This window comes from Protobothrops mucrosquamatus, unplaced genomic scaffold (genome assembly GCF_001527695.2).
Source record: "Protobothrops mucrosquamatus isolate PMUCROS unplaced genomic scaffold, P.Mucros_1.0 scaffold_165, whole genome shotgun sequence".
Classification (NCBI taxonomy): domain Eukaryota; kingdom Metazoa; phylum Chordata; class Lepidosauria; order Squamata; family Viperidae; genus Protobothrops; species Protobothrops mucrosquamatus.
The window spans coordinates 73426-90011 of NW_015386241.1; the positions used below are offsets into that span (position 1 = coordinate 73426).

The window sequence follows — 16586 nt, forward strand, 5'->3', positions numbered from 1 at the left end:
AGTGGCCATTTGCAGTTACATTGGCGTTGAAAAAAGTGACTTACGACCAGTGCTTTTTTTCTAAAAAAAAAAAAAAAAGGTGCCGGAACTCACACACGTCATACAACCCGCCTTGCCTACCCTACAAGGTTCCATCCAAAAAAGGTGCCGGAACTCCGTTCTGGGCGTTCTATGAGGAAAAAAGCCCTGCTTACGACCAGTTATCACGCTTACAACCATTGCAGCACCCCCATGGTCACATGATCAAATTTGGGCCTTTGGCAGCTGGCAGGTTTTTATGACATCTGCCCTGTCCCAGGGTCATGTGATCACCATCAGTAACCTTCCCAGCCAGCTGCCTACAAGCCAAGTCAACGGGGGGGGGGGGGGGGAGCCAGATTCGCTTAAGGACTGCATTAACAACTGCAGTGATTCACTTAACAGCTGTGGCAAAAAAGGTTGTAAAATGGGCAAAACTCAACAACTGCCTTGTTCAGTAGCAGAAATTTTGGGCTCATAGGTTGTAGGCTACCTGTATATTAAGAGACGTGGTTACATTTTGCCTAAAGAAATTTGCGAGGGGATATGAAAGCGTTTTTAAGTACACGAAGCAAACTTGATAGTAAGTTTTAAAAAGGCAGAAGCTACCTACCATTTCAGCACTTCCATTGACCGATTCTAAGGCTGTAGAATTGCTATACCTGTTGTCATTAATTTGGTCTTCTTTACATTTAGTCCATTTTGTTTCTCTTTCATTGTGCTCCTAGGCTCTAATTACTAGAGATTGCAGATCATTTAAAATTTCGGGATCAAAATAGTGTCATTAACGTGTCATTGGTTATTGATGTTTCCTCCTGCAAGTTTAAAAGCAGGCTCAACTTCTTCCCATCTAGTCTCCTTCAATATACATTGAGCGTATAGGTTGAATAAATAAGGGGAGAGTGTGTAGCCAGGTCTCACTTTTTTGCTGACTTGGAGCGAGTCCATCTCACCCTATTCTGTTCCATACTGTGGCTTCCTGAGCTATGTGTACGTTTCTCAGGATAATGAGATGTTTTGTGAGTCCCATTTATCTTGAGTCCTTTCCAAAGCTAATGTGACTGACACAATTGAAGGCCTTTCTATAATCAATGAGGGGGATGCGATGGCTCAGAGGTTAAAGATGGTGATTTGTCAGCTATAAAGATGACAGCCCGGATTCGAGACTTGAGCGCTGTGTGACAGGGTGAGCTCCTGTTACTTGCCCCAGCTCCTGCTCACCTAGCAGTTTGAAAGCATGAAAATGCGTGTAGATAAATAGGTACCACATCGGTGGAAAGATAACGGCATTCCGTGCGCCTTTGGCATAGAGCCATGCTGGCCACATAACCACAGAAGTGTCTTCGGGCAACGCTGCATCCCTTGGCTAAGACACAGAGATAATCACCACCCCTTAAAGTCAGACACCACTGGACCTTTACCTTTATAAACCAATATAAAGCTCATGCTTTATAAACCAATGAAGCTCATGCCAACATCTTTTGGTATTCTTTCTCAGTTATCCAACATGCATCGGAAATAATGTCTTGCATTTCTTAAACATTTCTAAAGCCAGCTTGACCATCTGACACTTTTCCTACGAAGGACTTTATTTTACCTTGGACGATCCTATGTATTATGAACTTAAGAATGTGAAAATAAGGATGTTATGATTTACAGGCTCTTAACAGAATCTTCTTTCTTTGTTATTGGCATGTATGGGTAGACTGACTTCTTTCAGTTTGTTGGACACTATGTGGTTCTCCAGATTTGCTGGCATGGCTTGGTTACAGTGTTTACTGATTCCTCTTGTGCTGTTTGCTGTATTTCTGCTTGTTTTCCATCAGTGCCTAAAGCCTTCTAACGGGGGTATTGCTCTAACGTCTTCTTTTCATCCTAGATGTTCTTGTAAATAGGGAATATTATCTAATATATATTGGATCTTATCTGTACTGTACATAATTTCAGTATATTCCTTCCATCTTCATTTGATTTTCTTGGAATCAGTTACTATCTTATCTATTTGCATCCTTTACCATGCCAATTTAGCCTATAACCCCCTTCTGAATCATAAGGTCTTTTAGAAAACCTTATTTTTCCATGTCTATTTCCATTTTCATTGTCCTAATATAGCTTCTTGTCTCTTCTAGCAACCCTTTGTTAATTTCCTTCCGGAGTTTTTTTCGTCTTTGCTTTGGCTTCCCTTCTTGGCAATTACCACCATTTGTTTTGACATCAGTTTTGTTTTCTTCTGTTTGTTGGGCTTTGCCAGTCTCCGCATTCATCCTTAAGAACTTTGTTTTCATTCTCCTGTTCCCCTGGTTCCATATCAAAGCAAAGCCTGATATTCTCTTTGAAAATGGTGGGTGTGCGCTCAGAATCATATTGTGGAAATTGATTAGTTTTCTCCTTCCGTTTTAGCTTGCACACAAGCAGTTCCTGATCTATTGCATAGTCAGCAGTGTATAAAGTTCATAAATAAAAGAATAAAGGAATACCTCTTCCATAAATGATAGGCCTCCACATCTCTCTTTAGGCTCAGGGATTCTCTTGGAATAGTATTTCTTACATGTTTCAGTGCCAATCTATCTGTATTTATGAGGAGCTGGACACTGACGAAGAAATGTTTCCCATGTTCATTTTCCTTCCACCTTGATTTTGTACTAAATTATAACGACATGCAGAAAGGAATATAAATAGATAGTGAATTCCTATCTACATAATTCTCATATAGTAAATTCTTACATAATTGAACGTATACTACCGTATAAAGTGGTCACAGTTTTGACTTTGCGTAATGCGGAAAGGCCTGATATTGCTGATCCTAAACCTGGATGAAAAGAAGGAAGGATGGACAGTCTAACAACCACGTCCATGAAAATGTTCACTGTTACTGAAACAACAGATGCAATTCAATCAGGTCTGATTGAAAGTTTTGGAGAGCAACTGTTGCCTAATGTATTGAACAGCCCACGCAGACCTTACCCTAAATCAGACTTGAGGAATTCTACCTGTATCATGCATATTTGTCCTAGTGGGTGGGATGTAGGGAACAGTATTGTGGCATGCAAAGTAGCTTCCATATTATATAACAACAACAACAACAACAACAACAACAACAACAACAACAACAACAACAACAATAATAATAATAATAATAATAATAATAATAATAATAATAATAATAATAATAATAAAGTTGGAAGGGACCTTGGAGGTCATCGAGTCCAACCCCCTGCTCAGGCAGGAAACCCTAAACCATTTCAGACAAATGGCTGTCCAATCTCTTCTTAAAAACTTCCAGTGTTGGAGCATTCACCACTTCTGGAGGCAGGTTGTTCCACTGGTTAATTGTTCTAACTGCCAGGAAGTTTCTCCTTAGTTCTAGGTTGTTTCTCTCCTTGATTAGTTTCCATCCGTTGCTTCTTGTCCTGCCTTCAGGTGCTTTGGAAAATAGCTTGACTCCCTCTTCTTTGTGGGATGTTCTGGGTAGCATAGGAGAGCCAGCTTGATGTACGAAGTGATTAAGACACCAGGATAGAAACGAGGGAGACCGTGAGTTCTAATCGTACCTTAGACACAAAGCCAGCTAGATGATCTTGGATCAATCACTCCCTCTCAGTCCTAGAAAGAAGGCAGTTGCGAACCACTTCTGAAATCTTGCTAAGAAAACTGCACTGCAAATGGTTGCCAAGAATCAACAGAAAAAAAGAAAGGAAGGAAGGAAGGAAAAATGTCAATGTTGCTGGAGATAAAACATGACCTTAGTTGTGTTTATAGCACATGAAAAATGTGCCCAAACTATACTATCGACACTGTTGTTGAGTTATATCAACATGGTTAGCAGAAAATGCAACATACGGCATGACCATCATTAAGGATGTAACCTAGTCTAAATCTTTTCTATCTTACAAAAAAAAAACATTTAGGGAAGGTTATAAGAGGTCTGAATGGAGATGCTCTGATCTTGTGATGGTGTGATCTTGTTGATCATTTATTCATTATTTATTAATTTCAATAAATTAATAAATTCTAGGCCCCTCCAACCCTAGCAGACTCTGAGCAGCATCCATACGTGCTACAAGCAGAGTAGAAATTATAGATTAAAAATAAGTTCCAAAATATCCCAAACACCGTTAGCAACAATTCACATGCTCTAATGCAGGGGTCTTCAAACTTGGCCCTTCTATGACTTGTGGACTTCAACTCCCAGAATTCCTCAGCCAGGCACGCTGGCTGAGGAATTCTGGAAGTTGAAGTCCACACGTCATAAAAGGGCCACGTTTGAAGACCCCTGCTCTAATGGTACATGAGAAAGACCTTGGGACGCAGGAGGAAGAACCAGATTGGTCAACAAGCAACCAAAAAAGATTTCTGAGTCCACAGACAGAGATGCATTTCAGAAAGAACCCTCCCTAGTTTTTTGAAGAGTAAAAGAAGAGATAGATGAATACTTTTAGTTTTGCAAAATTCTAATAGTGTAATCTTACAATAATGATAGAGCTATATTCATAGTTGTGTTTCTTACCTTATCTGGGCTATTTTGAAGGACTCACCGACATTCTCCTGCGGGAGAGAACTTGATAACACATCAAATCCCAAAGTCATGTTAAAAGATCCAGGCTAAAAGCTATAAAAGACCCTTTATAGCTTTTTCAAAAACCTTAGGAGAAGAGCACAATTTAATTGTTTCTGGCTAAACAATAATGAAAGAATTAGTGATGGAAAAACAGATCAATAAAAGGTTCTGAATATAGGACAGGGCAATTTTCGGTAATGCCAAAAGTGGATCTTGTAAAAAATGGAGATTGGGGGGGGGAAGGAAAAATGTGAAAGAAATTAAAATAGAACAACTTCAGTAAAGGAAGGGTCTCGTCCGAAATAGAAGGATTTACCTCTCAATGAATGAATGGAAAATGGATGTAAAAATAGAGGATCTACAAAATGCTTCTGCACTGCAGTGCAGTATAGGATAAAATGGATACGCTTGAATTAGGGAAGGTTTTGCATGAATGAGGAGTTGAAGGTCTGATTATTAAATATGGTAAGAGTGGCTCGTGATAGAAGAAAAGTAAAATAAAATAATAACAAGTCCATAGGCCTATAGTGACTTTCCCTCACACCATTTTATGATTGCCTGGGAGACATAATTTAACTTCAGTCCCTTCTCCCTTTAGCCCTGTCCTGGCGGAAACCCAATAAAATGAAGCTTGGTACACAACTCAATCCACCTCACAGGTTCCCCAAAGGTGCTTTTTCAAGAAGCAACTGGACTTTTTGTTTTTCCTTAAAGACATTTCACTTCTCATCCAAGAAGCTTCTCCACCATTTAGTCAGAACAGAAGAAGCTTCTTGGATGAGAAGCAAAACATCTTCAAGGAAAAACAAAGGAAGTCCAGTTGCCTCTTGAAAAACCACCCTTGGTGATTGAGAATCTCCATAGACACCTCGTAGGAGGAAGGTGTGTTGCATATGTTCGCTGCCTAGAGTTATTTGTAAAAATAATAAAGGCAGGATTCAAATAAATAAATTGATGGCTCAGGTGGAAAATACACTTATTAATCATCTCAGTTTACTTTTTGTTATTTTATAAATGCTTCCAGATTAATCACGCAGGTCTCTGGCTTTATGCATAGAGATTCTTATTGCTTTGCCTGTCAACTTTTGTTATGAGAGAAAATTTGTGAAAGGGACAAAAAAGGCAGAATTGCTCTGATTTTTTTTTTCTTTTCTTTTTTGTGAGCAGCATTTAAAGTCGTCCCTCTGGACGTGCCTCATTCTCAGTTTTTGGCAATTCACGCTTTTGGACAAGAAATCTCAGCCCTTATACATGTTTGATTTATTCAGCAGTAGCGGCCCACATTGTATAAATGTAATCTGTTCTAAATGCTGTTTAGGGCATGCTTGGGTAGGTACGGAGTATTTTATTTTCTGTTTNCTAAGTACAGTTCCGAATCCTTCCAAGCATTTTGTAATTTACCACCTTGTGTTAGAAATAATTTCCCTTCAATGATCAGCTTTGTAGCAGCTGGCACCAGTGGCTCTCCTTCTCCAACTTGGCGTTATAAAATTGCTTTGATGGTTTTGTAGCAGAGCACTTACAAAAATCTCTCTGGGAAGTTAAAAAAGGAAAGATTGTATCTGCCAGATTCTGGAGCTTTAAGAGGGGGGTGGGTGGGAAATCACAACACACCCAGTCACATATTGTGCAGTGCAAAATCCTATGTTTGATTTTGATTTTCTTTGTAGGAGGTAGATCCCTTGAACTTTCAGGAAATTACCAGAAATAGAGCACTTCAGGGGCACTTAGAACATAGAATAATAGAGTTGGAAGGAACCTTGGAAGTTTTCTAGTCCAACCCCCTGCTCAAGCAGTAGACGCTACACCAGGGGTCCCCAACCTCCGGTCCGTGGACTGGTAGTGGGCTGCAGCATGCCAGCAACCGGTCCGCACAAACAAGCAAAGCCCTATCCGCGGATTGCAGGCAGCACACAAAACCACACACTCTCTGGTCCGTGGAAAAACCTTTCTCCACGGAACCGGTCCCTGGTGCCCAAAAGGTTGGGGACCTCTGCCCTACACCATTTCAGATAAATGGTGTAGGGCAGTCTCTTTTTGAAAGCGACCAGTGATGGAGCATCCACAACTTCTGAATGCAAATTGTTTCATTGGTTGATTGCTCTCACTGTTAGGAAATTTCTCCTTACTTCTAGGTTACTTCCCTCCTTGGTTAGTTTCCATCCATTGGTTCCTGTCTTGCCTTTTGATGCTTTGGAAAATAGGTTGACCCCCTTGTCCTTGTAGGAGCCCCTGGAATATTGGAACACCACTATCATGTCTCTCCTAGTCCTTCTTTTCACTAGATTAAATAGCTGTAACCGTTCTTCGTATGTTTTAGCTTCCAGCCCCCTAAATAATAATAATAATAATAATAATAATAATAATAATAATAATAATAATAATAATAATAATAATAATAATAATAATAATAATATAAAAATAATAATAATAATGATAGAGTTGGAAGGGACCTTGGAGATCTTCTAGTCCAACCCTCTGCTCAGGCAGGAAACCATACACCATTTCAGACAAATGGCTGTCCAGTCTCTTCTTAAAAACTTCCAGTGTTGGAGCATTCACCGCTTCTGGAGGCAGGTTGTTCCACTGGTTAATTGTTCTAATTGTTAGGAAGTTTCTCCTTAGTTCTAGGTTGCTTCTCTCCTTGATTAGTTTCCATTCTTGTCCTGCCTTCAGGGGCTTTGGAGAATAGCTTGACTCCCTCTTCTTTGTGGCAGCCCCTGAGATATTGGAACACTGCTATCATGTCCCCTCTTGTCCTTCTCTTCATTAAATTAGACATACCGAATTCCAGCAACCGTTCCTTGTATATTTTAGCCTCCAATCCCCTAATCATCTTGTTGCTCTTCTTTGCTCTTTTCCAGAGTCTCAACATCCTTTTTATAATGTGGTGACCAGAACTGGATGCAGTATTTCAAGTGCGGTCTTACTAAGGTTTTTTAAAGCCTTACTAGAACTTCACGTGATCTTGCTTCTATCCCTCTATTAATGCAGCCTAGGATTGCATTGGCTTGTTACAGAGCTGTATTTTTGGAAATGCAGATAATACTATAATTTTAATTTACATTGGAAACCTTAGAATCCCCCACTGTCCTTTCCAGTTTCTTGGAAATTTTCCAGCACGTTGTAGAAAACTATTGAAGATATGTACCGGCAGGCTTGGCTTGCAAATTGTTTACATATCAGTAAGAACTACTGGGAATGTGTAAACTTGTCAGCCTCCTGGCCACAGAAGCTAATATACAGTATTTACCAGTTGTGTTCTATCAAAGATGATCTGGTGTTTACAACTTGGTGTTCTTCGGTTACCGAGAAGACACATCAATGCAGATGAAGACACTCTGTATACAAGTAGTCCTCGATTTACAACAATTCACTTAGTGACCGTTCAAAGTTACAACAGCCCTGAAAAAAGTGACTTATGCCCATTTTTCACACTTATGACCTTTGCAGCACGTGATTTATATTTGGATGTTTGAAAACTGACTCATATTTATGACAGCTGCAGTGTCCTGGGGTCATGTGATCACTTTTTGCGACCTTCTGACAAACAATGTCAATGGGAAAACCAGATTCACTTAACAATTTACTAACAGTTGTTACAAATTTAACACCTGCAGTGATTCACTTAACAAACGTGGCAAGAAAAGTCATGGGATGAGACACACTTAACAATTTTTTCACTTAGCAACATAAATGTTGGGCTCAATTGAGGATTACCCGTACATTTGGGTGCCTCAAACATGAAATATATAGAACTGTCAGATGCGTTGTTACTTTAAATAATCTTGAGGTCATCAATTGCATCTGTAGGAAAAGGCATCTTGTAAGGGACCTTGAAACAAAGATCTCTGCTGAAAGAAAATGTATGGAACAGTATCAGTATCTATTATAATTTTCTGTTGTTTTTATTTATCCATTCACTATTTGATTTAGTTGCTTGCGTCACTTATTAGGACGGCTTTCTCTGTTTAGCTAAACAATTGCTGTGATTGCAGTCTACTTTAGGCTTAATTTATAATAATTTATTTAACTTCCAGGCTGCAACAAGGTTTGCATGCCTTTTTTTAAAGCACTTTAAATATTTTAGGCAGTAGAATGGTTTTTAAGCCTCCTCTAACCTTCAAAACAACTCAAAAAAGGAGGCTAACATTTTGGGCTTGTCACTTTTGGGGGGAAGGTCTGTGTCACTACTGGGCTGAAGATCACCTGTAGGCCACATTTTTGGCACATTCACCTATTTTTCGTGGTAGCCAAGACAAATAATATAATAATAATATAATAAAGTTGGAAGGGACCTTGGAGGCATCTAGTCCAACCCCCTGCTCAGGCAGGAAACCCTATACCATTTCAGACAAATGGCTGTCCAGTCTCTTCTTAAAAACCTCCAGTGTTGGAGCATTCACCGCTTCTGGAGGCAGGTTGTTCCACTGGTTAATTGTTCTAACTGTCAGGAAGTTTCTCCTTAGTTCTAGGTTGCTTCTCTCCTTGATTAGTTTCCATCAATTCCTTCTTGTTCTGCCTTCAGGCGCCTTGGCAGGACAAAAAGCAACGGATGGAAACTAATAGATACTATGTATGTATGTATGTATGTATGTATGTATGTAGGTAGGTAGGTAGGTAGGTCGGTCGGTCGGTCGGTCGGTAGGTCGGTCGGTCGGTCGGTCGGTCGGTCGGTAGGTAGGTATAGAGATAAAGATAGAGATAGAGATATATAGATATATAGTAATTCTATAATAGAACTTTTGTATGCTTATATCTATTGCAGAAATAGTATGTCTTTGTACTATTACAATTATTTTAGTTTAATTTTAGGAAGTGGAACCACATTCGTGCCAACAAGTATACAATTGAAAGATGAAGATCAGATAAAGATTGGTGGAAATATATGCATTTGTAGACTTAAATTTCTGTACATGGATGTACATGGGGGGGGGTCATCAAAGTCAAGATAGTAACTATGATCACACAACTGTGGGAGCCATCTTGACCTTTCTGACCTCTTCCCACACTCCTGCATACTTACCCCACTCTTTACGCCCCTGTAGCTCAGTTTTGAACTTGGTTGAACATGGAAGACTTTATAGGATTTCTAAAAAGTCTTCCATATAATGGATTGCTTTAAAGACACATTTTCTTTGAAATTTTGCTTTCAGGTTATGTAGTTAATAGGTCTAAGCACCACTTTGAATTTGAAAGGGTAGGGCGTTTGTGTAGGACAAATCAGTAACTCCTTATAGTTGCTGTAACTTTTCCTGGGATTACATGGCTGCCCCACACCATTGCAGAGTAGTCTCAGGAAAATATCTTTTTGATTTAAAGCATTTCTGACAGATGACATGTATGTTCTGAAGCACTTCCCCCCCCCCTTCAAATGCCAAAACTTGCACCACCCTAGTATTCATATATGAACTTTTTGTTAAAAGTTTAGATTTTTAAAAAAAACTTTTAAATAAAAAATTGCATATAACTAGTTGCTGGGTTTTATCAACTGTACGAATGCTTTGCAGATGTTTATGCATATTAATTGTAGGTAATAATATATAACATAATGCATATATATGCATTATACATTATCTCCAGTGCATATTGTATTAAGTATAGGTGTGTATATATTAAATTTAGAGCACAAATGTTTTCCATAGTTTGCAGGTTTGTAGTGTTGTAGTTTGAATATAGTTGGCATGCTAATAATAAGAAGGTTGGAATTGGATTAGATTTAGATTAGGTTTAGATTAGGTTTAGATTAGATTAGATTAGATTAGATTAGATTAGATTAGATGTGATAACAGGATTATACTCTGTCTGGATCCATTTCTTCTCAAGTTTCCCAGTTAGAAGCAACAAGCAGGAACATTTTTTTAATCACCTTTCATTGGTGCATCAATTACATCACTTTCTGAGAAAACATGACTTTAAGAGCGTGCTGTTAACATCATGGCTTGACGATCATAAAGGGAAAGCTCATGTCTTGTCTGGAAACTTGGGTTGATACGAAATTTGGTAGCCAGGTGGTCTTGAGAGAAATCCAAAATTCTTGTGTCTGTTCTTAAGGCACTGTACTAGATGCCAATTTGTTTCCGGGCAAAATAGAAATTTGTGATTATTCCCTTTAAACCTCTAAATCAGGAATGTCCAATCTTGGCAACTTTAAGACTGGTGGACTTCACCTCCCAGAATTCCCCATGCCTGGCTGGGAAAATCTGAAAGTTGAAGTCCACAAGTTTTAAAAGCTGCCAAGATTGGACACGCCTGGTCTAAATGGTTAAAGTCCAGCTCTTTGACATGTATTCTGCAGAATTGAGGGTCAAACATTTTTTATAGAAGGTTAACAACTATATTAGCTTGATAAACATCTTTTTGAACAGGTGTTTTAATGGCTGATTAATTGCTAATTTTAATTATTAATTGCATCTACTTTGAGATTAATTTAACATACTATATCATCAGCAATGGGTGATATAGCCTGTTAAATTATTAAAAGTGTTGCTTTGTGTAATTATTTAAATTTATTGGGTGGTATTTGCGTATTCCCAAAGAACAGATTTAATCGTAGAGAGAACTCTGCTTTTTAAATACTTTTATGGACAGGTGTCTAGCAGGTATAGCATCACAGAAATACCGTGATGTAAGGCCAAATATTAGTAAAATGGGGAATATTTTTCAGCGCCATTGTTGTTGTTTTATCTTATTATGGCTTTCTTTATATGCCTCTTTCTTTAGAAAGTTGACATTTGTTGTAATTTTCACCGACGCTGATTTGCTATTACACTTAGAATCCAGCTGTTCTCAACTTTTGAAAAGATTGTAGGAAAATAGTATGTATTTATGTTCCAAAAATAGGTGATATTTTGGGAGCTTATCCTCCAAATTTTGTGTTTCAAGACAGCCTTCTCTCTGTTGGTTCTGCCCAGATGTGATGGAATACAGTGCTCTGAATTTTAGCCAGTGTGTTCAAGGGAATCCCAGAAGAATAGTAGAACAACAGAGATGGAAGGGACCTTGGAGGTTTTCTAGTCTGACCCCCTGCTTATCTGGAATATCTCAGGCTAAGGAAGGCTTCATTAGGAGAGGGGAAGCATCTCAATTCTATACATTTTTTCAACACATTACATTTGTCATACTCCCATCAAAAGCATGGTGTTGACCAGTGTTTGATGAAATGTGTATACTTCTCATTCAACTGTTGTGGTGGTGGCAGGATAAGTTGAGCCTCAGTTCCCATGTTTTTTTGGGGAGGAAACACTTAAATCGGTTACAAAGTCTATGGCAGTCTTCTTCAATCTGATGTTCTCCTAATGTATTGAATTTCAAAGTTTATCATTCTGAGTCAACATTGATTTGAGAAAGGTTGGTGCATGATATAAATGCTCTCTGTGTCTTCACCTGAATGAAATATATGATCAACAATCATATTTTATAATACATGATGGCATTAGTTGCACTTGATATTTCTTGGATATTTGGGGATGAATCTAGGTCCGTGATGACGAACCTATGGCACGCATGCCACAGGTGGCACGCAGAGCCCTCTCTGTGGGCACGCGCACCGTCGCCCCAGTCCTAGTCCTTCAGCTGGGTTTTATAAAACCTTTTCGCTTTAGGCCTCTGTCATCGTGTGCAAAAAAACCCAGGTTCAATCAATCAATCAATTTCAACTTCTCGCTGGGAAAAAAAATCTCGCAAAGTTGGAATTGATTGATTGAACTTTTTAGTCCCACCCAGTCTGCCGTTACCACCGAAGCCATGCCCACCCAATGGGCCATGCCCACCCAATGGGCCACACCAACCCAATGGGCCATGCCCACCCAACACCCAACGATACATAAGTGGGTTTTGGGTTGCAGTTTGGGCACTCGGTCTCTAAAAGGTTCGCCATCACTGATCTTGGTTAAGAAAGAACAACTTTCTGCAATATGAATGCCCTTCAAATGTGTGGACTTCGTATATACCACTTTTTTTAGCAATGGGTTTGTTTTCTGTGAAATTCTGACTGTTGAAGTCCACATATTTAGAGGGCAGTTAGGTTGGAGAAGGCTGAACTAGAGGCAGGGGTGAAAACTTTCTTTAAGAAGCAGGTAAGTAAAAGGCTACTTTTTCAGGAAAGAATGAATCTGCACCTGTTGGAATACTTCTAAATCTTTGTTAGGTCTTAGTGTGTGCCATGACTACACCATCAACAATGTGCAATGATTAACTAGTGCAAGGGTAGGCAACCTTGGCTCTTTTATGACTCGTGGACTTCAACTCCCAGAATTCCTGACCCAGCATGGCTCAGCTTGGAGACCTTTCCCTTTCCCCTCAGCATGGCTGACTCAGGAATTCTGGGAGTTGAAGTCCACGAGTCATAAAAGAGCCAAGGTTGCCTACCCCTGAGCTAGTGATTCTGTCATTGTTGCTGTTTTGAATTTGCTTTTACAACAACTCTGTGTGGTGCAATAGAACCAATTTCTAGTTACTGGAAATAATCGCATCTATTTTACACCATAGTATCAATGCAGACTGATTTTATGTGGGTTCCCATTTTTTTTCCTGAATATATGAGGTGGGGGGGAATTTTTTTTTAAAAACTTTCTTCTTCCTCTTCCTCCTCTTCCTCTTCTTTTTTATCTATTTTTTCTTTCTTTCTTTCTTTTCAGAAGGTAACAGGGGCATCTGGTGGAGCTTTACCAAAAAGGAGAAACACCAAGCTATTTTTAGGTATTGTAAAGAGCTGTTTTCACACCCTTCTTCTGACTAACCTAGGTGCATGCATTTTTTCGTTTTGAGTTTTGATTCACACTGGTTGAAGTGCAACTTCCATAGCTGATGGGGTAGGCTTTTAAATTTAATATATTTAATATATTTAATATAAATTTAATATATAATACGTTTTTTTAATACTTTTTAAAAAAATCCCTTTATAAGCTGCTGTCCTGTGGAGGGATTCCCTCACTGCGTTGAGAATTTTTGAGGGATTCATGTACTTGTCTGTCTTTTCCCTTGATGTACCCTACAAACACTTTGCATGACTTAGTAAACTCGATCCTGAATCCTTTCTTTGTGTTGCTGAAGGTCCCACGGAAAGAGACAGAACAACGGACAGACTAATTTCCGACTCTTGGGTTGGTCTTTGCTTATTGAACACAAGCCCTTTGTTCTGAATAAAGCGAGGACACATTTTCTATCTGCCTTCATGCTAAGAATTGTGTGGCTTTTGTTGGGATTAACTGCGGTGTTATAATCCACATTTGCTTTTCTGAAATCAGTAGGGTGTAATTTGGCAGAGGTCACAGTAAATGTATGTGTATATTTGTGCTTGCAAATTATATGTTCTGGGTATGACCCTTTTTTATTGATAGTTTCCTCTGCCTTTTTAAGAGGTAAAGAAGCAATGAGAGAAGAAAGGAACAGGGTGAAAATCTTTATGAAAAGTTGTGGCATGTTTTGAGGTTTAGGGATCAGCTGGAATAATTGTGTGTTTCATGTTCTATCACATCCCATTTCTCTCTTTCTCTCCCTCCCTCCCTCCCTCCCTCCCTCCCTCTCTCAAATTCTTTTCATCCCGTTTATGAAGAAATTTGTGGATTTTAGTAAGTTCTTGTGTTAAAGCCAGGGTTGAAAGAGGAATTAAACAAAAGAAAATAGTATTCCTACCTTCAGCTTCAGTGTAGAATATACTGTATTATTTATTTATTAAATTTATATTCCCGCCCATCTCACTATGAGGCGACTTTGCTTGCTGTGGAGCTGTTAAAACATGGGCTTGTCAAAAGAAAGAGGCTGCAACTCTGATTTAGCATCATTTAAGCAGGGATTCAAAGCCAGACTTTTAAGAAATAAGAACCCAGGTCCCTTTGGTGAATGAATCCATTATTTTTGCTTTTACACCTGCTTGGAAATATTCAATCTTCACGTTCTTTCCACCTGACTAATGAAGAAATGAGTGTATTTTGGATCTCATGAAAAATGAACGGTACTTATTTTATGTAAATTCAATTAAGATGATTTAAAGACCCAATGATTATGGGGATGGGATGGAGTTGAAGTTATGATGGCACTGAAAAAAGTGACTTACAGCTGCAGGATCCTTTTAGTTATGTGATCATGATTTGGGTGATTGGCAACCATTTATAACGGTCACAGTGTCCCACGGTTATATGATTGCCATTCATGTCAGTCACATCAAGCAAAGTCAATGGGGAAGCTGGCAGGGAAGGTCACAAGCAGTGGTCATGTGATGTCTTACTTAACAACCACCACACTTAATGACAAATTTTCCAGCCCCTATTGTGGTAAGTCAAGGTCTGCCTGTATACTAAAGTTAAAGAAAGATGTTAGGATTTGGGGGCTCTACGGATCTGTAATGCAACTAACAGCTTCACTAAATATAGCAAAACCTTTGAAAAATTGTGATGATTGGGATATTAATTTAAACCACAATCTCTTTTAATTCCTCCTGCCTTTAGCCCACTTGTACCCTGAAAAGTCTGTAAAACCATTAATTGAGGCTTTTCTTAAAAGATAACAGGACTCAGCCCTCATAATTTACTTTATAATTTGAGCACTTATCCAAGGCATTTTTTTCCTGTATTGCACAACAATCACTTTTTTCTAAACCAAAAAAGCATCTATTTTAAAAACTGATCCAGAAAAGCTAGTTTGAAGCTAGTTCAAAACTAGGTTTATAAACCGTAAAAGAAACTTGGATGTAATAAGCATTTAATAATGATGATGATGATGATGATGATGATGATGATAAGGTTGGAAAGGACCTTGGAGGTCATCTAGTCCAACCCCCTGCTCAGGCAGGAAACCCTATACCATTTCGGACAAGTGGCTGTCCAGTTTCTTCTTAAAAACTTCCAGTGTTGGAGCATTCACCACTTCTGGAGGCAGGTTGTTCACTGGTTAATTGTTCTGTCAGGAAGTTTCTCCTTAGTTCTAGGTTGCTTCTCTCTTTGATTAGTTTCCACCCGTTGCTTCTTGTCCTGCCTTCAGGCGCCTTGGAAAATAGCTTGACTCCCTCTTCTTTGTGGCAGCCCCTGAGATATTGGAACACTGCTATCATGTCCCCCCTCGTCCTTCTCTTCGTTAAACTAGACATACCCAATTCCAGCAGCCGTTCCTTATATGCTTTAGCCTCCAGTCCCCTAATCATCTTTGTTGCTCTTCTCTGCACTCTTTCTAGAGTCTCAACATCTTTTTTACATCGTGGTGACCAAAACTGGATGCAGTATTCCAAGTGTGGCATTTGAAGGAATGTACAGTAACATAGTCTATTTCTATGGAGGTTTAAATAGGCTCTTACTTAGTTTTATTCAGGTTTGACCAATATCTCAGAAAACACATGTTTCTAGAGAAGCCCCTTAGGTCAGAAATGTACACACAATTGTCAAATAGTAAGGTTAAGTCTAGACTCTAGAGAACAACTCTCCTGCTCTTGAGATTAAATTTCAAAAAAGGAGTTTGCTGGCAGTTTTGATTCTGTGGAATCTTCCTAAAGAGATACAGCTGCTGTGCAGATAGAAACAAATTTAATTCTCTCAGAATGTGGGGAAAAAAACAAACTTCCAGGTTTTTCAGGAAGCATTATAATGCCCACAAATTAAGTAGAGAAAAGGCCAATGAACAAAGCAATGTTACATTTTAATTTGGTTTTTCACGTACTGGAATAAAAGCTTGGATAGAATTTAGGAAGTTTTTCCTCTGATTATCTAATTATCACCACGGATGATCTGCTCATTGTTCGGTCTGCCTGTCCTGAAGTCTACTCACATCAGTGGTGTGTGGAGTTACCAATTGCTAGGAATTACCAAGGAGAAAACAATACCCCTGCCGACGCTGGCAGGGAAAGCTACTTTATACAAACAGAGAGCAAACCCCACACTTACTAGCACTGATGATGTTATCTAGCTGGGTAATGAGACATCGGCAAGAGAACAACCAAACTCAGTGAGCACCAAAGTCTCCACATCTAGGATATTCAATAGCCTGCGATAATTCATTAAACACAAACTAGCAATAGTTA

The 16586-nt window shown here is 39.0% G+C and overlaps 1 protein-coding gene across 1 annotated transcript in view; it reads left to right on the forward strand.

Annotated features, from left to right (window-relative positions):
- USP13 (ubiquitin specific peptidase 13) overlaps positions 1–16586 on the forward strand; it is a 94739-nt gene that overhangs the window by 16163 nt on the left and 61990 nt on the right. The window contains exon 3 of the mRNA XM_015821465.1: positions 13216–13276. Coding sequence (XP_015676951.1) covers positions 13216–13276 — 61 coding nt within the window. The remainder of the gene's footprint in view (positions 1–13215; positions 13277–16586) is intronic.